This window comes from Lygodium microphyllum, chromosome 17 (assembly GCF_053477565.2).
Source record: "Lygodium microphyllum isolate KBCC chromosome 17, Lygodium_microphyllum_v1.1.10, whole genome shotgun sequence".
Lineage (NCBI taxonomy): Eukaryota > Viridiplantae > Streptophyta > Polypodiopsida > Schizaeales > Lygodiaceae > Lygodium > Lygodium microphyllum.
Window position 1 is genome coordinate 47,675,486 of NC_141151.1, and position 25,988 is coordinate 47,701,473.

At 37.9% G+C, this 25,988-nt stretch overlaps 1 protein-coding gene across 1 annotated transcript; it reads left to right on the plus strand.

Moving 5' to 3' along the window:
- The first annotated feature begins 22,772 nt into the window (after window positions 1–22,772).
- On the plus strand, window positions 22,773–24,744 carry PER1 (1-cysteine peroxiredoxin 1). Its single transcript, XM_087696670.1, has 4 exons — window positions 22,773–23,127; window positions 23,298–23,446; window positions 24,073–24,216; window positions 24,321–24,744. Exons 1-4 carry the CDS (start codon window positions 23,010–23,012, stop codon window positions 24,564–24,566), a joined length of 657 nt encoding a protein of 218 aa, XP_087552796.1. The 5' UTR covers window positions 22,773–23,009; the 3' UTR covers window positions 24,567–24,744.
- Window positions 24,745–25,988: the final 1,244 nt, after the last annotated feature.

Genomic DNA, 25,988 nt, shown 5'->3' on the forward strand with positions numbered 1-25,988 from the left:
CTCTACCTAACTAAATAACCAAATATTAATAGATAATAATAAAGTAAATAACTAAACTAACCAACCTACCAACTAACTAACCAACTAAGAAAGAGAGACATTGAGAGAGAAAGAGAAACAGAGAATAGGGGGGTGAAGAAGGAGAAGAAAAAGAAGAAGAAGGAGAAACCAAGGAGGGAGAAGAGGAAGAAGAAGAAGAGAGAGAGAGAGAGAGAGAGAGAGAGAGAGAGAGAGAGAGAGAGAGAGAGAGAGAGAGAGAGAGAGAGAGAGAGAGAGAGAGAGAGAGAGAGAGAGAGAGAGAGAGAGAGAGAGAGAAGAAGAAGAAGAAGAAGAAGAAGAAGAGAGAGAAGATGAAGAAGAAAAAGATAGAGAGATAGAGAGAGAAGGAGAAAGAAAAGGGAAGAGAGAGAGAGAGAGAGATGAGAGAAGAAGAAAAAGAAAAAGAATGAGAGAGAGTGAGTGAGAGAGAGAGAGAGAGAAGAAGAAGAAGAAGAATCAAAGACACACAAAGAGACATAAAGGGGGAGAGAGATAGAGAAGAAAAGAGAATCTACTAATAGCTAACCAACTAAATCCCATATCTAATACCGGCAAAGTTCAACTAACCCTCTCTCTCTACTTCTCCCTCTCTCTCTCTACACGTAACCAACCAACCAACGCACTAACTAACCAATGTAACTAACACAACCTTCTCTCTCTCTCTCTCTCTCTCTAACCAACCAATAGCTAACTTACTAACTAAGAAGAATGAGAGAAGAGAGTGTGTGTATGTGCGTGAGAGAGAGAAAGAGAGAGAGAGAGAGAGAGAGAGAGAGAGAGAGAGAGAGAGAGAGAGAGAGAGAGAGAGAGAGAGAGAGAGAGAGAGAGAGAGAGAGAGAGAGAGAGAGAGAGAGAAGATAAGGAGGAAGAAGATAGAGACATAGAGAGATAGAGAGAGAAGAAGGAGAAGGAGAAGGAGAAGGAGAAGGAGAAGGAGAAGGAGAAGGAGAAGGGGGGATAGAGAGAGAGAGAGAGAGAGAGAGAGAGAGAGAGAGAGAGAGAGAGAGAGAGAGAGAGAGAGAGAGAGAGAGATGAGAGAAAAAGAAAAAGAAAAAGAAGAGAGAGAGAGAGAGAGAGAGAGAGAGAGAAGAGAGAACCTACTAAAAGCTAACCAACTAACTAATATCATATAGATTTTGCTCCGTAACTACCTAGCCAACTAACATACTAACTAGACTAACCAACTAACCCTAAACTAACCAACCTATTAACTAACTAACCAACTAAGAAAGAGACACACACACACACACACACACACACACACACACACACACACACACACACACACACACACACACACACACACACACACACACACACACACACACACACACACACACACACACACACACACACACACACACACACACACACACACACACACACACACACACACACACACACACAGAGAGAGAGAGAGAGAGAGAGAGAGAGAGAGAGAGTAGGGGGAAGAAGAAGAAGAAGAAGAAAAAAAGAAGGAGAGAGGTGAGAGAAGAGGGAGAAGGAGATGAGAGAGAGAAGAAGAAGAGAGAAAGAGAGAATAATAATAAGAAGAAGAAGAAGACAAAGAGATAGAGAAAGAAGAAGGGGAAGGGGAAGGGGAAGGGGAAGGGGAGAGAGACAGAGAGGTGAGAGAAGAAGAAGGAGAGGTAGAGGTGAGAGAAGAAGACAAAACCCGCTAATAGCTAACCAACTAGCTAATATCATATAGATTTCTCTCTGTAACTACGTGACCAACTAACATACTAACTAAAATAACCAACTAACCCTAAACTAGCCAACCTACTAACTAACCAACCAACTAAGAAAGAGAAACATAACCAACAAACCAACCAACCAACTCGCACACCAAACCAATAAAAACAACAGATAAACTAACAAACATAGCAAAACAAAATTACAACTTGGAAGAGAGAAAGAGATCACCAACCTGAATAAGAGTCCTCAAAAACAATCCCAACGACCAATCCCGCAAACAAAATTGTACCAAGCAAACCAAAACACCAATAAATTAAACTGCACCAAGCAAACCTACCTCCCTATCTACCTCTCTCTCTCTCTCTCTCTCTCTCTCATAACTAACCCATAGCTAAGGTACAACAATGTACTCTAAATAACCCACCTAACCACTAAAACTAACTAAGCTACTAACAACTAACCTACCAACTAAGTAACTAGTAACTTACAATTATTATTATTCTCTCACCATCCCCCTCTAATAACTAACTTACCCAACCACCAACTAACTAACCTACTAACAACAACTAACCTACCAATCAATTAAAAATTAAACTAACACTAAACAATTAAAGTAAATACACAATCTAAATAATCTAAACCAGCTAATTAACTAAATAAACGGTTAAAATCACACCTCTAAGATAAACAATTAACTAACCAACCAATCCATTAAAAATTAAACTAACGTTAAACAATTAAAGTAAACACACAATTTAATTAATCTAAACTAACTAACTAAACAATTAAAATCATTCTCTCTCTCTCTCTCTAACAAAACTAATTATAGTAATTAAAGTAAACAACTAAACTAACCTAACCTACCTAACCACTAACTAACTAAGCTACTAACAACTAGCCTACCTAACCACTAACTAACTAAGCTACTAACAACTAACCTACTTATAGTTAACTTACAACTAATAACCAATCTACCTAACCTCTAACTAACTAACCTTCTCTCTCTCTCTCTCTCTAACAAAACTAACTATAGTAATTAAAGTAAACAACTAAACTAACCTCACCTACCTAACCACTAACTAACTAAGCTACTGACAACTAACTTGCTTACAACTAAACAACTAATAACTAATCTACCTAACCACTAACTAACTAAGCTACTAACAACTAACCTACTCTCTCTCTCTCTCTCTCTCTCTCTCTCTCTATATATATATATATATATATATATATATACATATATATGAAAACAATTTAAGCAAACCCCAAACTAACAATTTAAACTAAACTAACATAACCACTAACTAACTAAGCTACTAATACTTAACCTACTTACAACTAACTTATAGTAACCTACCAACTAACTTACAACTAAATAACTAATAACTAATAACTAATCTACCTAACCACTGATTAAAATCACACACACACACACACACACACACACACACACACACACTCTCTCTCTCTCTCTCTCTCTCTCTCTCTCTCTCTCTCTCTCTCTCAAAAAAAAAAAAAAAAAAAAACAATTTAAGCTAACCCCAAACTAACTATAGTAATGAAAGTAAACAACTAAACTAACCTAACCACTAACTAACTAAGCTATTAACAACTAACCTACTTACAAGTAACTTACAATAACCTAATAACTAATTTACAACTAAATAACTAATAAACTAATCCACCTAACCTCTAACTAACTAAGCTACTAACAACTAACCCTCTCTCTCTCTCTCTCTCTCTCTCTCTCTCTAACAAAACAATTTAAGCTAACCCCAAACCACTAACTAACTAAGCTACTAACAACTAACCAAACAAATAAACTAACCTAACCTACCTAACCACTAACTAACTAAGCTACTAACAACTAACCTACTTACAACTAACTTACAACTAAATAACTAAAATCTAATCTATCTAACCACTAACTAACTAAGCTACTAACAACTAACCTACACACACACACACACACACACACACACACACACACACACACACACTCTCTCTCTCTCTCTCTCTCTCTCTCTCTCTCTCTCTCTCTCTCTCTCTCTCTCTCTCTCTCTCTCTCTCTCTCTCTCTCTCTCTCTCTCTCTCTCTCTCTCTCTCTCTCTCTCTCTCCCTCTAATGAAACAATTTAAGCTAACCCCAAACCACTAACTAACTAAGCTACTAACAATTAAACTAACCTAACCACTAACTAACTTAGCTACTAACAACTAACTTACAACTAAATAACTAATAACCAATCTACCTAACCACTATCTAACTAAGCTACTAACAACTAACCTTCTCTCTCTCTCTCTCTCTCTCTCTCTCTCTCTCTCTCTCTCTCTCTCTCTAAAAACCATTTAAGCTAACCCCAAATGAACAATTTAAACTAAACTAACCTAACCACTAACTAACTAAGCTACTAACACCTAACATAGCGACTAACTTACAACTAAATAACTAATAACTAATCTACCTAACCACTAATTAAAATCACACACACACACACACACACACACACACACACACACTCTCTCTCTCTCTCTCTCTCTCTCTCTCTCTCTCTCTCTCTCTCTCTCTCTCTCTCTCTCTCTCTCTCTCTCTCTCTCTCTCTCTCTCTCTCTCTCTCTCTCTCTCTCTCTCAAAAAACAATTTAAGCTAACCCCAAACTAACTATAGTAATGCAAGTAAACAGCTAAACAAACCTAACCACTAACTAACTAAACTACTAACAACTAACCTACTTACAACTAACTTACAATAACCTAATAACTAACTTACAACTAAATAACTAATAAACTAATCCACCTAACCACTAACTAACTAAGCTACTAACAACTAACCTTCTCTCTCACTCACGCACACACACACACACACACACACACACACACACTCTCTCTCTCTCTCTCTCTCTCTCTCTCTCTCTCTCTCTCTCTCTCTCTCTCTCTCAAAACAATTTAAGCTAACCCCAAACCACTAACTAACTAAGCTACTAACAACTAACCTACTTACAACTAACTTACAACTAAATAACTAATAACTAATCTACCTAACCACTAACTAACTAAGCTACTAACAACTAACCTTCTCTCTCTCTCTCTCTCTCTTACAACTAACTAACTTACAATAACCTACCAACCAACTAACTAATAACTAATAACTAACCAAGCTAACTATCCTAACGACTAACTAACCAAGCTACCTACTCTCTCTCTCTCTCCTACTCTATCATCCATAGCTTAGAACGGGCCCTCAGCCAATCAATCATGACTATTGGGTCCACTCTCTCTCTTTCTCTTTGGATATGGAGTGGTGGATCCACTTCCTGCCTATCTCGTTGACCGTGTGGGACTGCCTGTCCCGTTGACCCCGTGTGACCACTTGCGACTGCCTACCTAGCTGTTTGTTTGCCTAATTGGCTATCTCTCCTAATTGATTGTTGACTGTCGTTTGACTAATTATTTGCCTATCTGACTATCCGCCTCTCTCTCTCTCTCTCTCTCTCTCTCTCTCTCTCTCTCTCTCTTTGCGGGACAATCTAACAGTCTACATGTCCCCTGTCTGGGCCTAACTACCCATCCGCCTTTGACTTCTTTCTACCCCACAATGACTGCCATTGACTTTCTGCTGCCCGGTAATGATTGCCAGGCTATCGAACTGTCACACAAATCGTCATGAGAGAGAGAGAGAGAATGCATGAGAGAGAGAGACCCTGGTATCTACAAACTATTGGACCATCCCACAGAGAGAGAGAGAGAGAGAGTGTGTGTGTGTGTGATTGTGTGTGTGTGTGTGTGTGTGTGTGTGTGTGGAGACAGGTCCATAGACAAACATATGTCAACTCACACATCCATGTCAGAGAGTGTGTGTGTTGAATGACAAACATACGTCCTAAGAGAGAGAGAGGACTAACATGCCTACTCGTGCCTGCTCCTGACTCTCTACACACAACTGATGCTCCTGCGCCTGCTTCCCGTGAGTGCGAGTGAGAGTGAGTGAGAGTGAGAGTGTGTGAGAGAGAGGAAGAGGTGATGGAAAGAGATGGTGTTTCTCTATGCCCCCAATCATGTGAGAGATTAATGGCCACTCAGGTTTCTCTCTGCCCCCAATCATGTGAGAGATTAATGACCACTTACGTTTCTCTTTGCCCCCAATCATATGAGAGATTAATGACCACTTTGGGTGAGCAATTAATGGCACTTTGGTTTGGTTTGGGAGCCAGGTTTGGGAGCTACTTGGTGCTTCGACATCTCCCGAACCTGTAGCTCAAATAATAATGTAGTTTAGATTTCTCTAGATCTACACTTACACTCAAGTGCTTTATTGTACTAGACTATCTTATATCCCACAAGCATGATCCGATGAACAAAAATTCTTACAAAAACCCCTTCTCCACTCCTTTACCCATGATTACCTTACTAGCTACCAACTCTCATATCATAATAATACTAATGCATCATCAAACAAAAGCTTACCCCACAACGATTGAGCGTAGGAGGAAGATTCTTTTCTTACTTTTCTATTATTTTTGTTTTTTTGATATTAATGTTTATCATTTTGATTTCAATAGTCCTTCTCTAAGCTATGTCTAATGAAACAATGCTTTTCAAATCAAGAACTATCAAGAAAACACAATTTCATGTCCTTAACCAAACCACCAAACCGTTCATGCTTTGAAGAAAGTGTGGCACACAATCAAGAGACCAATTCCTCATTGATCTATCTTGCCTATATATATAAACCTCCTATTCCTACACAAGGCAAGAATGCAAGCACTTCAATTAGTTGGTTCCACCCTTGTCATGGTAATAATGAAACTAAAATGCTAGGCTCTACAACAATCAACAAAGGAACATACATAGATCTCTTATTCCTTCAACCTTGGTCAACTATCTCTCATGTAGTCACTCATTTTGCAACCCAAAACCATTGCACTCTCCTTTGATGATGTCCATGCAAGAAGGAAAACTCAATGTTCATGAGACTCTAATAGATGCACCTTTCTAATACCTCCTAATCGTATTCCTTACTTGAAGTTAGAAGTGTACACAGTCTCACGATCCTCTGGTGGCCCTTCATAAGCCAAGCCTTTGATCCAACACCTTCTAGCCTTTCTCCAAGCCGGTGAGCAATACATGTTGCGAGAAGAAGAAGAAGAGAATAATGCAATAGAGTGCTTCACTTTTGGTCCCTAACACACACATAGACTCTCTCTCTCTCTCTCTCTCTCTCTCTCTCTCTCTCAATAATAATGGAGTAGCAAGGAATGAAGAAAGCAATGGCATACACAAGAATGAGCTCGTCCATTCACTTTTTAGATATGTATACATCAAGGTTAGAATTAGATTTCTACTAAAAGTTGGGCACCCTACAAGAAGAAGATTGTAGAGTGTGGCATTGCCAATAAAGAGTGAGCACACCATGATAACTAACATGGTGTGGGTTGTGTGATATAACCAATTAGAATGGGTCCCCAAGGCTAGGATTCAAAACCTTAAAGGCAAGTGAAGTGTTTAGGTATTTGGGTTTCCCCCCGATTTTAGGCACTTCCAGTGCTACTAAGATGAAATAGGTGTTAAGCAAAGTGGAGGAACAAAAATTGGGTAAGCTCATTCACCAAGACCTAGTGGGAGAAGTGGAAAGACTAATGTGGGCCTTCCTATGGAGCTATGAGGAGAAAGAAAGATGGCACAATATTTTGTTAGACTATCACAATAGACACAACTAAAGGTGGATTAGGATAGGAGAAAATCTAGGACAAATAGAAAAAATATAACTTCAAGTTACTCCCTAGATTAGACACTAATGAATCGTGGGCTTTGTGTTGAGATATTAGCAATCACACCTAATGTAACCTCTTTGTATGAGGCAGTTTGGGATGGAGACATGCAGGCTACAGGAATCCCATATGCACAGAAAGGGAAAACTGTACCCATCCATCAACTATAATGCATTGTACTTGACTACCGCTTTTGATAGATGAATGAATACATGATGATGCTTTTCTTTATCAGTTAGTGTCATTCTTGTACTTGTCAGTCCTACACAAGATTTTTTTAATGAGTCCAAGCTTCCATCTTGGAACCTAATTCACTTATGTTTATGAGCCCAAGCTCATTTACCAGTCCTGGTCCTTGTTTTGTGACAGGACACCCATAGCCACTTACCTTCAAGCTCATTTTTCCTTCATTTTCTCTCTCCTGCCACTTAAACCAAGCCAAGGCCACACTAATCTGAAGTTTTCAGCAAGTATTCAACCATCAAATTAGCAAGGAGGGGAAGCTATGAAGAGTTTTTGAAGATCATCAAGTCAAACTCAAGCAACAAACATCAAATTTCAAACTAGTATCTTTTGATACTTCATTGTCATTACTTGTGTCTTTTGACACATACAAAGATCAACTCATTGTTGGTTATTCTCAGTCATTTGAAGCTGATTTCTATTATGGGAATGACCAAAATCAAGTCTTTTATGAAGATGCTTCTCATGAAGAGTAACATTACTCTCGTTGCTCAATTCAACTACATGGAAGACTTGTTCATTCCGCTTGCAGGGATGGATGGATTTACTTGTTTTGAAGAGCAATCGATGAATTTATTTGAATATTTTGAAGACATTTCTGCTGCCTCAAAGATGATACCTTTGCTTGAGGGGGACATGGACATAAAAACTCGTACAACTGGTGCAAGCAAAGTCAATGAAGAAGCAGATCAAGAGGACCAAAATATCAAAAAGAATAAGAATAAGAAGAAGAAGCATACAACTAGTGCAAGCAAAGTCAATGAAGAAACAGATCAAGAGGACCAAAAGATCAAAGAGAAAAAGAATAAGAAGAAGAAGCATAAAAAGCATGAAGACTTTGAAGTGGAAAACAAAGTGAAGTACAAGTACATGAAGCTAGACAGGAAGAACCGCAATGAATCAAAGATCTATGTCAAAAGAAATGCTTAAAAACGTAAGGGCCTCACGGTCCTTGATTCTATTTTTTACTGATTTTTTAAGCCTTGTATTGCCTAGCCCAAATGTCTTTATCATAAGCTTGTAAACTCCTCATGTAGCGTTGTACTATAGCCTCTGTAAGGCCCCTGTTACAGCCTCTAGATGACCATCATGTTTGTGGTACCCACACTTAGCCTTTTCTGCGAGAGCCTTTGGTGTGTTGCCATGTTAATGGTGTACCCACACTTTGCAGGTGTTACTTTCACTAAAGCCTCTATACACTTTGTACTTTTTGGTTGTGATTGAGGAGGGGTGTTGAGATATTAGCAATCACACCTAATGTAGCGTCTTTGTATGAGGTAGTTTGGGATGAAGGCATGCAGGCTCTGCAGGAATCCCATATGCACAGAAAGGGAAAACTGTACCCATCCAACAACTATAAAGCATTATACTTGACTACCACTTTTGATAGATGAATGAATACATGATGATGCTTTTCTTTATCAGTTAGTGGTAGTCTTGTACTTGTCACTCCTACACAAGATTGTGTTTATGAGTCCAAGCTTCCATCTTGGAGCCTAATTCACTTGTGCAATAGTTGTGGTCTTCAACCAATGTCATCATGAGTTTAGTCTATGCTTACAAGCCGCCATAGCCATGCTCTAGATCCCACGTATTTTAACACTTTGATCATGAAATTGGTACTGAGTGAAGCAAGATTGCAGGGTTGCAAGTGGGATGGCTTGAATTAGGAGGATAAAATCATGGTCATTAATTCAAAGCTTCAAGGCCCTAGTGCAATCTTTCCGGTTCTTTCCCTCTACATTTGAAGACAAGAAGGCCCCCTTGTCCGACTACCCCAAATTGGGCATGAAGCTAGAGGCTAAAGGGATACAAAGGTAGGTAGACCTTTAGGATGGAAACAATAATGAGATTATGGAAGTGGTGGAGATAATAGTGAAGCTTGACATCAATAGGTAGGAGTCTATATTGATACAGGAGATATTGCGGAAGAAGGATAACTAGTTGAAGGTATTGAGGAAGAAGGATAACTAGATAAAGAAGGCTAAATTTGGGTTGTTATAGGCACTCCAAAATTTGGTCAACCACAAGGGAAAATAGCCTACAAACTCACAAGGGACATTGCATCCAAAGTAGCAAAGGAGTAGAGAAGTCAACACCCACAAGTCACACTACACATGGCATCAAATATTGACCAACACATAGTGAGCAACTCTAAGCAAAAGACTAAATCTACTTCTTTGGAGAGCAATTTCCAAAAAGATCCAAAGATAAGGTAGCCAAATACAAGAATTGCAACCCATGTTGTGCCTTTTGTGACATTCACACTAAAACAGTGAGCCATCTGTTTTGGCACTACAAGGAGGCCAAATTAGTTTGGAGAAACATGAAAGAATGTGTGAAGAAATATGGATTGAATAAGGCAATCGGAATGAGGGGGGCCATACTTGATAACTAAGGAAAGGTACATGAAGAAACTTTCAAGATTTGGAACATCATTAGAGCTGCAATGATGGAGAACATATATAGTAATAGGAGCACAATCCTCATGAAAAATAAGAAATGTATATACGGGTACAATCTTGTGACTTTTTGTAAAGAAGAAGTGCTTACTCTACCTATGGTTTTAAAGAAAAAAGACCATGTGTTTAAGATAGCTTACTTTAGCTTGCACAAGGGCGACTAAAACTTTTTGGCTTATGGGTGTTCATCCCATATGATACATATTTCTCATGTGTATTATCTATCCTATCTTTGCCTTTGGGATCCCAAACCAACCAAAAGTCTCCCAAGTCTATGAAACATAAGGAGAAGAAGTTTGGTATTCAAGAAACGAAGAGGACTTTTTCTTAAAGGGTGAGTTCGGGTTACATTTATTCTCTCTTTTTCCCTCTCTCTCTCTCTCTCTCTCTCTCTCTCTCTCTCTCTCTCTCTCTCTCTCTCTCTCTCTCTCTCTCTCAATTGAACATAGGATATGATCGTGAAAAGGGAAAAGGTAAGGTCGGTTACACATTACCTTGGATGGATGGGGTAGTGCAAAAATAAAGGGGCATGTTGTTGAGATGCCAATTGGTGATTACACCCACTTTTCTTGGGTGATGGACAAATTTTGATAGGGGATCTCGCCTACCCAGGATACACACCCCCACCTAACTTAGAAAATGACAATTTCCTTTATTCATAAAGGTAAAGCACAACTGAAAAGCTTTGAACTACAACCAATCTTCTTGCAACTTCAACCCTTACACAAGTAGGCAAGCATCATGTAGGTGTCAATTTGGATGCACTCTATGTGTAACCAATAACGTGGATAGAGGGGACCACTACCTCAACCATTTGGAGCAATGTGTCACCAATATGAGTCTTTGAAAAAGTGCATGAGATATTTTAGTAGTTGAATAAGTGCATGCAATATGTACATACTCTAAAAACGTCCATATATGCCATACACTATAAAAAAGAGTTGATTTTCTTTTTTATTGAATTTATGGAATAAGGTAATAAGTTTAATAGTTGAACATGTTTATGCAATGTATGCATACTCTAAAATCATGCACACATACATATGTATGTATATAAGTGCAACCACATATGGATGTGCATATATATACACATGTATGCATACATGCTCATACACACATAAGCATATATGAGAGAAAAAATAAAGAGATAGAGAGAACAGAGGAAAGAGGACATGCAACCACATATACTTATGCATATTTACACTTTGTAAGAGAGAGAAAATGAAGAAAGAGAGTAGAGGAGAGAGAATGGATACACACTTATATAACACATACTTACAAACATACATGCACACATGTGTAGACACATTTATATATATATATATATGTGTGTGTATATACATGTAATGCATACACGCATGTGCATATACATACCTCATATACATGCATACACATGCACACATATGAGGTGAAAGAGAAGAGACTGGAGGAAGAAAAAGACATGAGAGAGAGAGAGAGAGAGAGAGAGAGAGAGAGAGAGAGAGAGAGAGAGAGAGAGAGAGAGAGAGAGAGAGAGAGAGAGAGAGAGGAGAGAGGAGGGAGGGAGGGAGGGAGGGAGGGAGGGAGGGAGAGAGGGAGAGGGAGAGGGAGAGGGAGAGGGAGAGGGAGAGGAGGAGGAGGAGGAGGAGGAGGAGGAGGAGGAGGAGTGGGGAAAAGAAAGGACAGAAAATAGAGAAAAAAAAAGAGAAATGAGAGAAAAATAGTATGAGGAGAATATATATACAATGAGACCACACAAATGGAAACACGTGTAACCACATACAAACTTGCACACATCTAAACATATACATGAGTGAGAGAAAAAATCGAGAGAGAGAGAGAGAGTAGTGGAGAGAGAATGGATATACACTTATAAAATATGCACTTACAAACAAGCACACACCCACATATGCAAATACATATCCACATGCAAATATATACATGAATCTTATATACATGCAATGCATGCATACATAAGTACATACATGCGTACACAACATGCACACATATGAGATGAAAATATATGAGAGATAATATGAAAAAAAAAGGGAGAAAATAAAAATAATGAGAATGAGAGAGAGGATATACATTTACAAGACCACACAAATTGAATACACATATACATACATGCACATACGTGCATGCACATACATATGTATATAGAGAAAAATGTATGTGTATGGTGCGCAGATCGGATGATGTATGCTCGCGTAGTGAATGCCGGAAGGTCCCCAAGAACAAAAGAACTCTACTTTTTGCACAAAATTCAAGGTGAAAAGCATGAACTATATGAACAAGAGACCAATTGGGTGCAATCTCCCCCCGTGCCTTGTGTGAGCGCTCCACAAAGCATGTATTTTATGTATTAATAATCTTCAAGCTCAAATAATAGCCCAAATTACAAAATAGCAAGCTTTTAGCTTTTGAGTTTGCTTTAGCACAAAATAGGAATAAAGCTAATGGGCGGTGCCCAAAGAGTCTAGCATGCCCAATACAATGTCCAAGTACAAATAACATAATCGTGCGCCCATGCGCATACAAAATAATAAATAAATATCCAACGGCTCAATAAATAGGCGTGACAAAATATAGGTGCCATGCCTGAGATATGCGCCCATCAAAATATAAGTAATAAATCGAATACTCGCTATCCTCCAATGCTTTCCTCCGCCACTACTGCTATCTCTACACATCAACTGAAGCATTCACAATCGTTAGTAAAATAATACAATTAAACCGACAAAAGTGAATATCTAGCAGTCTTCAGCTACATAAGTAAATCAACTGGTTAGAAATCAATCCTAACCTTAATTTATTACGAGTGCGCACTCTAAACTCATAAACGTTTATTAATTTAATATGCATTTTGCGGAATCACCCGCTATGGAATCACCCATGTATACACTAAATTAATGAAACGCCCGAAAAGGATAGGCGTCCCCATCAACTTCTCGCACAAAGAATCCATTTTGTGTATGAGCCCCGGTCATCAAAGTTTACGGAATCCACCGTAAAACCTCACGGAATCCACCGTGGCACGGAATCCACCGTGAAATATGCCTCCTGGCATCATACCCCCGGGGTGGGATAGCAATTGACCTCAATTGCTATTAGCTCAATGTGGAGCTAACAGAGTGGGGAAAGCATTTAAGTCTCTAGTGTTCATCCATTGTGCTTCTTCTACAGGATGGTTCTTAAATTTGACTAGATATCTAGAATATCTTCGTCCAGTTCTAGTGGTCATAAAGTCAGTATCTATGATAGCTTCAGGTTCAAGTATTTCAGTCTCTTCCTCTAACAAAGGTGGGTTTTCATAAACAGGGTGTACAAGTAATTGGCCTCTAAATGGTCTTAATAAACTAATGTGAAATGTGTTGTGAATTTTCCAGTGAGGTGGTAATTCTAACTTGAATGCATTGTCATTAATTTTATGAATGATCCTAAATGGTCCATAGAATCTAGGTGCTAATTTCACAAGTGGATGTCTATCTATACTTTGTAGTCTACGTTTTTCTATTCTCAACCAAACATAGTCATTAACTTTGAAATTCATTGCTTGTCTTTTCTTATTGGCTTGTTTGGTATATGATTGCTGGGCTTTGGCAATCATGGCTTTAACCTCATCAAAAATAGTATTGTGCATCCTAGCAATATCATCAGCACTCTGAATTCTATTTGATAAAGATGCAACAGGTGTAGATAATCTATAACCATAAATCACTTCAAATGGTGCTTTCTTTGTAGATGTGTGTGGTGTATTGTTATATGCAAACTGTAATAAATGCAAATGTGTATCCCATGTCTGTGGTTTAGAAATAGTGTAAGCACGTAAAAGATCTAGTATAGTACTATTAGTGGCTTCTATTTGTCCATTAGTTTCAAGAAGAAATGCAGATGAGAAATCAATCTTTGTGCCAAGGTTAGCAAACAAAATAATCCAAAAGTCGTTACAAAATCTATAATCACGATCAGAAATAATAACTTTTGGTAATCCATGTTTTGTGAAAACAGTTTTCAAAAACAATTGTGCTGCTTGTGATGCTGTTAAAGTTTTCTTACATGGAATGAAATATGCTTGTTTACTAAACCTATCTACTACTGTCCAAACCATATCATGGTTAGATTTAGTATTAGGTAAACCAGTAATAAAATCCATAGAAATTTGTTCCCATGGTCTTGATGGAATAGACAAAGGCATAAATAATCCATACTATTTACCATGATGTCTCTTAAGTCTTTGACAAATCAAACATTCAGAAACAAAGTTAGATACATCAGTGTCCATATGCGGCCAATAAAAATCTTCAATTAATGTACGTAAAGTAGATATGATACCTCTATGACCTTGATATAGAGGACAATGAATCTCATTCAAAACAAAAGATCTGAATGGAACTGTAACACATAATCTCTTTTCATAAAACATAAATCCATCATTATAAGATAGTGAATCAATAGAAATCAAGTTATTTTGAACTAATTTATTCCAATCAGCATGAAAAGTAATATCCTGATGATAAGTATCTTTCATAGCAATCAAAAAATCAAATGATATAATAGAAATATTATGAATGGCAGGTCTTCTACTTAATGCATCGGCCACTACATTTTCTTTACCGGGTTGATATTGAATGATAGGATGAAAAATCTGAATAAAGGATGTCCATTTGATATGTCAGTCAGATATTTGGGGTTGGCTAAGTAAATGTCTTATACTTTGCTGTTCGGTCTTAATCATAAATTCAGAGCCCATTAAGTAATGTTTCCACTGTCTTAAGGCTTGTACAACAGCTAATAATTCTTTGTCATATGTGGAATATTTCAGTTCAGAGGGTTTCAGCTTACAACTAGAATAGGCTATGGGATAATTGTCCTGCATAAGTACGGCTCCTATTCCTAATCCACTAGCATCAATCACGACTAAAAAGAATGGTCTATTAAAATCAAGCAACTGTAGTACAGGAGCATGGGTTAATGCATGTTTCAATAAGTCAAAGGATTTCTGTTGATTATCGGACCAATGATAAACAATACCTTTCTTCAGAAGTTTAGTCAATGGTAAAGCAAGTAATGAAAAATTACGCACAAACTTCCTATAGAAACTAGCAAGACCTAGGAATGATCGTAACTCATGCACATTTTTAGATACAGGCCAATTCAATATTGCATCTATTTTCTTAGGGTCAACTTTAATTCCATGAGATGATACAATATGACCTAAATACTCAATTTTTGTTTTAAAGAATTCACTCTTTTTCGGATTTGCATACAATTGATTATCTTTTAATAACTGGAAAACCAATAACAAATGTTCATAATGTTCTTTCTCATTTTGACTAAACACCAAAATATCATCAAAGAAGACAATAACACAATACTGATATTTCAAAAATATACGATTCATCATTCTACATAATGTAGCAGGTGCATTAGTCAATCCGAAAGGCATCACTAAAAATTCATAATGACCAAACTGTGTCCTAAATGCAGTCTTGAATATGTCTGACTTATCTAGTCTCACCTGATGATAACCAGATTTAAGGTCTATTTTACTAAATATGGCAGAACCTTGCAGTTTATCCATAAGGTCATCGACTCCAGGAATTGGATACATATTCTTTACTGTGATCTTATTTAAAGCACGATAGTCAATGCACATACGATAGGTATTATTATTTTTCTTTACTAACAGAACAGGTGCACAAAATGGAGAACTACTAGGTCTAATCAATCCTCTATTTAGTAATTCCTCAACTTGACTTTGAATTTCTTTTTGCTCTATCTGGTTATACCTATATGGTGCTTTACAAGGTGGTTGGGTACCAGGAATCAAATCTATTTTATGGTCTTCTGGACGTGAAGGAGGTAAACCAGGCGGTAGATCTTCGGCAAAACAGTCTTTAAAATGCGCAAGAAATTCTTTATGCCTAGGGTGCATATGATTTTCTTTATCTTGCAATTCATTCGCCCAAATGAGATAAGATTTACTACTTTTGCGTAATGCACGTTTAGCTTGAGTATGCGAAAGCAGTGGAAAAGCATTAGATGCATGCATACCATACAATGTAATATATTTTCCTTGAAATTTAATATTAATTGAATGTGTGGAATAATCTATATCTGGGTTATGCTGATGACGCCAAGGCATACCTAAAATAATGTCACTGGACTGGAGTGGTACAACTAGAAAATTTCTTCTTTCAGTGTATTGACCAATTTGAATTTCTAAGTCATGCACTTCCTGTGTACCATTATACTTAGTGCCGAAGAATGCTGCTTTAATGCGATAATGCATAGGTACAGTCTGTAACTTCAATTATTTTACTAGCTTTGCAGAAATAAAATCATGAGTACTACCATCATCATGCAAAATAATCTTTTCCTTTCCATGCACTAAACATTTCATTGTCAATAAAGAATGTGGAGTTGGCATACTTGGTAAAGTATCCGAAGGAGTAGTAATGTCGTCTTCATCTTTCGTGGAATCAGGCATTTCTTCATGTTCGTCTTCTTCCATTGCTCCAAGGTAGTTGATATGGACAGGTGGCTTCTTTGAATGGCAATTTTATGCTAGATGTCTAGGCTGGTGGCATTTATAACATACTATAGGCTTGGCTTTGGTTACATTGTTTGCAATGTCAAGAAGTCTAGGGACATTAGGATTTGGCTGTGGAATAGGCTTGGGGTTTTGGTTGGTATTGGATGGTAAAGCATGTAGTTTTGCCCAATTCTTACAGAAAGATGATGAAGGAAAATGACCTTGATTAAATCTTCTAAATTTTGAGTTGAATTGCTTAGATCCATAGTTACCATTGGCTTGGAATTGCTGTGGACGCCTATCTCTTCCTCGCAGCTTGTCTTCAGTGTCATGAGCTAGTGAAATTGCGTCTTCAAGAGTTGCACGCTTGAACATATTAACTTCAGCGTAGTAATGCCCAAGTAGTCCAGACATATACTTGCGCTTGTGTGTCACTTCAGGTACGTCTTCAAGCATGCGTAACTGGAGTAATGCATTCCAAAAGCGCTCAGTGTACTGAGGAATAGGCTCACAATCCCATTGCTGAAGAAGGTCCCATTGCTTTATGGCTTTTTCATGAAATTGTGGAGGAAGGAAATTCTGCATAAACTTCTTCTTGAAATTCTCCCAGGTAGCGGGACAATCTATACTCTTGCAAACCACAGTCCACCAAAGAGATGCTCTATCCACTAAATGATTAGTGACACACTTGATTTTATCTTTTTCTGCATAGGTTTCCTCATGAAAGTAGTCGTCAAACTGACTAATGAATGCAAGAACAAATTTTCCCTCTCGAGTGCCATTGAAAGTACGGAATTTGAAATTTCTTTTACTTATCTTTGCTTCCTTGCAGATGGTTTGAGCTTCGAGAGTCGCGTCGATGGTACGTCGGATAATATATTCAGATTGAGGTTCCTCTTTGTCGGTAGTAGATCTTTGTAAATTAGCCAATTGAACTTGCAATGCTTGCCTAGCTCATCATTCTTCATCCAACTGCATCATAATTAAGTTCAGCTTTTGCTCCATCGTAGGTTCAGGTAGATCGCCTTCAGCCATTAAATCATCCATATGTGATTTCGTCATCCTGCAAAACTCAAAAGACCTCTCTTAAAATCAAGTTAGCGGGATGAGCGTAGCTTAAGATCGGGAATACAAGGCTTATATATTTTTGGGTGTGGCTTTCACAATCCTCGTCTTTGACTATTGCGGGATTTGTAATCTTTGAAAAATCTGTGTTTTATCCTTCTGCGTATGCTGAAAATGCTTCAGCAAACCTGCGTATGCGAAGAGTATCTTCCAATGAACAACTTTGCAGTTCGGAGTTTCTACGCAGGAACAGCCCTTCTACGAGTTTTGAACAGAAGTCAGTTTTGATTTCAGATGACTTGTCTCACTTGCAGAGTTGCAAACTTATGTGACTTGCAGAGTTTGAAGACTTGTAGAACTTGATTGCTTTATGTGACTTGCAGAATTTCGACTTGATAAACTTGCAGAACTTGAACTTGGAGAACTTGTAGTACTTGCTGAGTTGTAAGGCTTAACTGACTTGGAGCTTAAGTGATTAAGCTTATAAGCTTAATGAGAAAAAACGCTGAATCGTGGGGCGCGGGGGGGCGTTTTTTAGCGCGGCAAAAAATTCGCAGACATCCTCTGAGGCGTCGAAAAAAAATCGTGAAGTTTAAGCTTCTTTAAGCTTAAGCTAAGGTTATTAAGCTTTTGAAGCTTGATTAAGCTTTTACACTTTTGGGATTATGAGAGCTTATCTCTGTTTCTTGACGACTTGTATGTGAGGATGTAGGAGTGGTCCTCCGCTGCTGTGCAGGCCGGTCCTTCGCGATCTGATGATGGAAACAGAGGTTCTTGATCGCCAGGAATCCACCCGTATCGACCGTTCGTGACAAGATTGACCGTAGAGCTCGATTGTTCCAGGAGCTCCGCCTTCGCACAAGATGGGTAGCGATTGGAAGCTCTTGATCTCAACTTCGCTCTGATACCACTGGTGCGCAGATCGGATGCTGTACGCTTGCGTAGTGAATGTCAGAAGGTCCTCAAGAACAATAGAACTCTACTTTTTGCACAAAATTCAAGGTAAAAAGCATGAACAACATGAACAAGAGACCAATTGGGTGCCCAAATAATAGCCCAAAGCATGTATTTTATGTATTAATCATCTTCAAGCTCAAATAATAGCCCAAATTACAAAATAGCAAGCTTTTAGCTTTTGAGTTTGCTTTAGCACAAAATAGGAATAAAGCTAATGGGCGGTGCCCAAAGAGTTTGGCATGCCCAATACAATGTCCAAGTACAAATAACATAATCGTGCGCCCATACACATACAAAATAATAAATAAATATCCAACGCCTCAATAAATAAGCGCGACAAAATATAGGCGCCATGCCTAAGGTATGCGCCCATCAAAATATAAATGATAAATTGAATACTCGCTATCCTCCAATGCTTTCTTCCACTACTCCTGCTATCTCTACACATCAACTGAAGCATTCACAATCGTTGGTAAAATAATACAATTAAACCGACAAAAGTGAATACCTAGCAGTCTTCAGCTATATAAATAAATCAACTGGTTAGAAATCAATCCTAACCTTAATTTATTACGAGTGCATACTCTAAACTCATAAACGTTTATTAATTTAATATGCATTTTGCGAAATCACCCGCTATGGAATCACCCATGTACACACTAAATTAATGAAACGCTCGAAAAGGATAGGCGTCCCCATCAACTTCTCACACAAACAATCCACTTTGTGTATGAGCCCTGGTCATCAAAGTTTACGGAATCCACCGTAAAACCTCACGGAATCCACCGTGGCACGGAATCCACCGTGAAATATGCCTCCTTGCATCATTATAATGACTCCAATGTAGGAGCAATGTCCTATAATCACTATATGAAGTGAATCACTACCAAGATGAATCAACCAATGCCAACATAAACATCATCTTACCATCACTACCAAAAATAGTAAGACATTGTTGTAGACATATTAGCATAAGCATTTAAGTGTCTTACTAAAGGTCCCATGCCACCACAAGCATATCATCATCATAACCCATGTACCAAGTTATGCTCTATTATCCAAGAGCTCAGAAAAGAGTAATGGCTTCCCAACTTGTTGCCATCAAAATTCCCACAATTTTGCTTCTAAATTGAAGCCCATAGCTCTATAATCTTCAATCTTACCAAGGTTGAAGAGCCTCGCTCAAAATAAAACAATAGAGTTGCTAAATTGATAGCAATGGTTGAAGCTTACCATTGAGCATTCAGCATTAGAGAATGCCTCTTGATATTACAAGTGTTGAGGAAGTTGAGGAAGAAAATATTTGAAGATACCCTACTTAATTCACCAGAAGAAGCTTTATGTTGCTTCAATGGAAGAGAACTAACATTCAACCTTCAATGAATGAGCTCCAATGTTAGCCATGAAGAAGTAAACCATGTAGAATCCTTGTAATGGAAAGATTTTAGCTCCCTTTATACTTCAGAAACAAAGAATCTCAAGCTTAAATAAGAATCCCCAAATTTATTCTCCATGGAAGCTTGAAGAGTTGAAGAAAGCTCCAATGCCTCTAATCTTGATCAAATCTTGAGAGAATCTTGCTATAGATAAATTCCAGATATGAAATGAAGCAAAATCCCTTTGAAATTGGAAAGCTTTGTTCAAGTTTAAATGTTGTCTATGGATTGCACAGTTATGGTTTCAAGAGAGCAAGAAGATGAAGAATGGAGCACAAAGCTTGATGCTTTTTGAGAGAAACAACTTGCTGATGATTCAAGGAGTAAGCAAGATTGATAAGATTCAACATGAGGAGTGAGAGATCACATCTGTAAGCAGCCTGAAAATTGCACCACAATTTTGGGGTTGTTTAGCTTGTTTGGATAGCAAGCAATCCTCCAAAATGGTAATGGACTTCAATCTTAAGAGATGGAACAATTGATTCCCAGCTTAAATGAGGTCTGAAGACTACCCTCTCTTTGAAAAGTAATCATAGTTTGTTCTTCTCCTAAGTCCAATTAACTCCTATTTTACCAACTTACCTTCAAAATAGCCTATAATGGATGCACAACTTGCCATCCACGGTTGGCTAAATCTCTCCAAGATCTTTGTCAGAGCTCCAAGATTAATCTCAGCTCCAAGTAGAACACTTACAAGTAGCTACCATGTGGCTCATTTAATGTGTGGAAAATTGGAGAAAATATGTCTGAAAATTGAAAATCAAATGGATCAAAAGCCTATGCTCTTATACCACTTGTCATGAAGGGACCTTAGAGAAGAGAGAAGATTGCAGGAAAGAGAGAAGAAGAGCACAAAGGAGAGAGAAAATCTAGGTGAGGAGAGAGAAATATTAGAAATGGAGAGAGAAAGGAAGGAAAGAGATGGATGGCAGTCATGAAAAGACTGGAAGAGAGAGATGAAATAAGCAAAGACTTGTACTTATATCAAAATTGGATACAAAATGATTAGTACCTTCACCTTTTATACCTACCCCTATGTACCCTGTTTTCCATCTCTTACAAACATGTATGCACATTTATATTTATATTCTCTCACACACACACCCATATATTTCTTGTTTCTATACTTATTATTAGAAGGTTTTTGGGATGCCACATATAACCACCTCTCATCACCTCCAAAACCTTCTCTCTTTCTCCCATTTTTCTACATTTTTTTCCACTTTTTCCCATCTTTCCTCGATAAGTAGGAAGGAGGCTTTGTGTGTGTGTGTGTGTGTGTGTGTAATATTATTATGTAAATTATACTTAACTTATAATTAATATGTATATTTGTACTTAATACTTATATTATATATTAATATTTATTTTATATATAATAACTATTAATTTATTACTTAATTTAATTATAATTATATTATATATATTATAATTATTTTTTATATATAGTATGATTAGATATACAATTATTATTATGTATATAAATAATTATAAATATATATTATTATATTTAATATATATAACAAATAATGATAATAATAATGTATATGCTATAATTATATATTAATTAGATAATATATGTATTAAGTATACTTATTAATATGTTAATATAATTAATTATATATGATTTATTAATTATTAAAATATTAATTAATTAGTAATAAAAATATGTATTGTATAATCACTATATAATATAATAATACACACACACACACATTATTTATTATATATAATATATAACTATAATCTATGCATTGTTATTCTGACTAATTATTATTATATATAATTGTATCTTTCATGTATCATTTATGCTAATGAAATACACATATTATAATTATGGACATTTTAATGTACTTGATTACATGTACAATAATTAATATGTATAATAATATCATAATATAATTGATCAAATATTAATTATCAATTAATTATTAACAAAAGATGTATGATTGAATTTTAATTATTGTATTATACATATATAATAGATATGTGTATATATATATTATTATTAATTATTAACTTTTAGAGAGAGACAAAGACAGAGACAGAGAGAGAGTTAGAAGAAGAAGAAGAAGACGAAATTCTTAACATAGTTTAGGGTTGCCAAATTTATGTAATGTTGTAGGCTTAGGGTGTGAAGATAATATGCATGCCATGATAAGCTCAATGTGAAAACAACATACCATTGAATGTGTTTGTCTTTGAGAAATGATCACAAGAGGTTCTTTGGAGATATAGTTTACACTTGATCTTGTTAATGTTAGTCTTCCGCTGTGTATATATATAAGGGAGTACCACATCCCCCATATATTACATTTAGTGCATTCAACATTGTATTAGTAGAAGTTACCAAAGCTTTCAAAGTTCGGATTATCTTTCTTATATAAACCTCTTATGAACCATCTTGCCACATGAAATGTGCTTTCAAACCGCGATATAAAACACCGAGAACACCAAGGCGAAGCACCGGAAGTATGTGAGTGCAAAGAGTCTAGTTTTTTTTTAAAAAAAAAACTTTCAATTTACATAAAACGTTTGGTTTTTTCACTCGATGGGCAAAAGCCCTCTCATGAGGCCAGAAAGGCGTTTTGAGAGGTGAAATGTTGAAAGCTTCTTGGAAAAGGAGTGACACTTGGATGCCATGCACACCCGCCTTGCCTACCCCATCAAACACCCTCCCTTCGTTACCATTTCCCTGCTCTTCTTTGCATGCGGTCTGCCATTTCTGGTTCTCTGCTCCGTTCTTTTGTCAGTCACGCACCCGCGCGCACGCGTATACTCTCTCTCACATTCAGGCTATTTGATATCCTCTCTGTCCTGTCATCATGCCAGGCCTCACCATCGGCGATCTCATCCCCAACCTCGAAGCCGACTCCACTCATGGCCACATCAAGCTCTACGATTATATCGGCAACAATTGGGCCATCATCTTCTCTCACCCAGGTTTGCTCATGATCCTTGCAGTGCATTCTATTCCGCATGCGGGCGTACCGGCTCCGCTATGCGGAAATAGTGAAAACCATATGGAATTCTATTCATGATACGGGAGCCCATGATATGTGACTCATGTGATGTGTGTGTGTGTGTGTGTGTGTGTGTGTGTGTGTGTGCAGCTGATTTCACTCCTGTCTGCACCACCGAGTTGGGCTCCGTCGCCAGGTACCTGCCGGAGCTCCAGAAGCGCAACGTGAAGGTGATTGCAGTGTCGAATGATTCTGTGGAGGATCACAAGTCTTGGATCAAGGACATTGAGGCATACAATGTAAGTAAGAATATCTTGGGGTTTTAGGAGAGCTATGGTTTTAGGAGAGCTATGAAGCTTCTATGCTATCTAGTTGTTTGATCAGGCAGTTCCTGTTTTTGTTCTTGGTCTTGTTTGCTGTTCTTCTTCTTGTCCTGTTGTCATGATGCCTGTTCTGTACAGTCCAACCTGCTGTCAGAAACGTTGTTGTTCTTTACAATTATCCTACTGCAGTCTGTGTATTGTCTTGGCGTTTTAGGAGAGCTATGAAGCTTGTATGCTATCTAGTTGTTTGATTGACAGGCAGTTCCTGTTTTTGTTATTGGTCTTATTTGCTGTTCTTGTTCTTGTTCTGTTGTCATGATGCCTGTTCTGTACAGTCCAACCTGCTGTCAGAAACGTTGTTGTTCTTTACAAATCTCCTACTGCAGTCTGTGTATTGTCCAACGCATGTGTGGCATGATGTGGCAGTTCTTGTTCTTGTTCTTGTTCTTTGCAATTCCCCTGTTTCAATGAATGTCACTGTGTATGTGATTATGATTTTCTTCTTTACATATTTCCTGTTTCAATCTCCTGTTTCCATTTTCCTTATGGATGCTGGTTCCTTTCTGGGCTTAATAAGGTTATTCTTCTCTTGCTGCAAGCAGTCTGTCTCTGTCTCTTTCCCGATACTGGCAGACCCCAACAGGAACATTACATCCCAGCTCAATATGATTGACCCAGATGAGAAGGATCCATCCGGCCTGCCTCTACCCTCTAGGGCCCTGCACATCGTCGGCCCAGATAAAAAGGTGAGTACTCTTAACGCACGAGGCGTAGGGCCGATTTACCGCCACATGGATACACACACACATGAAATTATTAACAGCTTTGTCATCCTGTGACTTGAATTCAGATCAAGCTGAGCTTCCTTTACCCAAGCTCAACAGGAAGGAATTTCGACGAGGTGATGCGGGCCCTGGACTCGCTTCTCCTAGCTGCCAAGAAGAAGGTTGCGACCCCCGCCAACTGGAAGCCCGGGGAGCCCGTCCTGATCTCTCCATCTGTGTCTGATGAGGAGGCCAAGAAAATGTTCAAGGATGTGAAAAAGGTTGACCTGCCTTCTGGCAAGGGATACGTCCGCTTTACCACTGATGTTTAGATGAAAGGGAGTGATGCTGTGTGCGGCGGCCTCTGATGTTATCTAGTTGGGAGATTTTGTACACCATCCTCCTGGCTCCATGAGATAGTCTACTATATGTGCACTCATATGAGCAATAAAGGTTCTCTGTAGCATGTCTGACCTTATTTATTCAGTAAATAATATGTTTTCAAGCTGATCTGTATATCAAATAAAATTGCTTGAATTCTCACATTGAGGTAGAGTTGATTCACGACCCGAGTGTTTTTAAAAAAAATTGTGGTACTGAGGTGAATGGAAGGTGCTCTGGTATGATCCAGTTTGTACTGGTTTTAGGAAGCCAGAGCTGTTTAGTGGTGATGAACCTTAATTTCAGATAAGTCTCACCAACTATACAGCATTATATGAAGTTTCGCCATTATGCGTAGGAGACTCTTGATAGCCATTACATGTTGTATTCATACATAGACCTCCTAAGTCTTCCATATTCCACAAAACCAGTGGAAAGTAGCTTGCATATCATGGCAGTACTAGTGTTTTGGGGACTCCAGTATTAGAAGTCACATATGCAGTAGTATTTTTGGGGTAGATTGTGTGATGTTGTTACGTCAAGGCATCTAGATGGTATACTTTGTGCTGCTTATATCTGAGTGCACGAGTTAAGTAGCTTCCAAAAGTTGGTTGAGGGGAGTCCATTAGCAACAATTGCCACCTCCTTGAGAATGGTCTTGTGGAGAGAGCATGATCTTTATCATAATCAATGATTGCCACATCCTCCTAACTTCATCATGAGCTCCGTATCTACCTAAAGTTTCAGTTTCGAGATGAGGTTAAGAGGAGTGGTAAAACTATGGAGGGTTTTCCCATACAATCCCATATTTTTCACTATTATCTTTGAGTGGTAAGTCTATGGAGGGTTTTCCCATAGGATCCCATACTTTTCACTATAACTTTAAGTGCCAAGTTCCTTGTGAGCAAGCAGGACGTTGAAGCGGTTCCCAATACCATATTAAATTGGTAAATCGACATGGAATGATTTTGATTATCAATTCCTCTAATGCTGATTTTGTAGCCGTTGGACAATTGCGTCACACCCAAGCAGGGTGTACCACCTTGCAAGGCTAAATACTCCTTGAGTGAAGGTAATTCGGCCACATTATCGATCGCGACTATTGAAACTTGTGCAAGTAAACTGTGCATGGGTGTGGCCATGGAAACTTGTGCAAGTAAAATGTACATGGGTGGGGCCATGGAACCTTGTGCAAGTAAAAGTTACATTGGTATGGCTTAGCTCCAAGTAAACTTCTAAGACTTGTTAGTATGTGATTATGAAATCGTGATTCAAGTCCCTATATTAATATATAGTTTGTTAATGTTTGACTAGAATATAAGATGAGGCTTGGAGGAAAATAGAATTAGATTCGGATGGAAGATCCTACTATT

Excerpts from the sequence above, each read along its gene's own strand:
- PER1 (XM_087696670.1), top strand. The coding sequence starts at position 23,010 with ATGCCAGGCCTCACCATCGGCGATCTCATCCCCAACCTCGAAGCCGAC. Across the intron at positions 23,128-23,297 it reads CATCATCTTCTCTCACCCAG|CTGATTTCACTCCTGTCTGC; the intron begins GTTTGCTCATGA and ends GTGTGTGTGCAG. Across the intron at positions 23,447-24,072 it reads AGGACATTGAGGCATACAAT|TCTGTCTCTGTCTCTTTCCC; the intron begins GTAAGTAAGAAT and ends TGCTGCAAGCAG.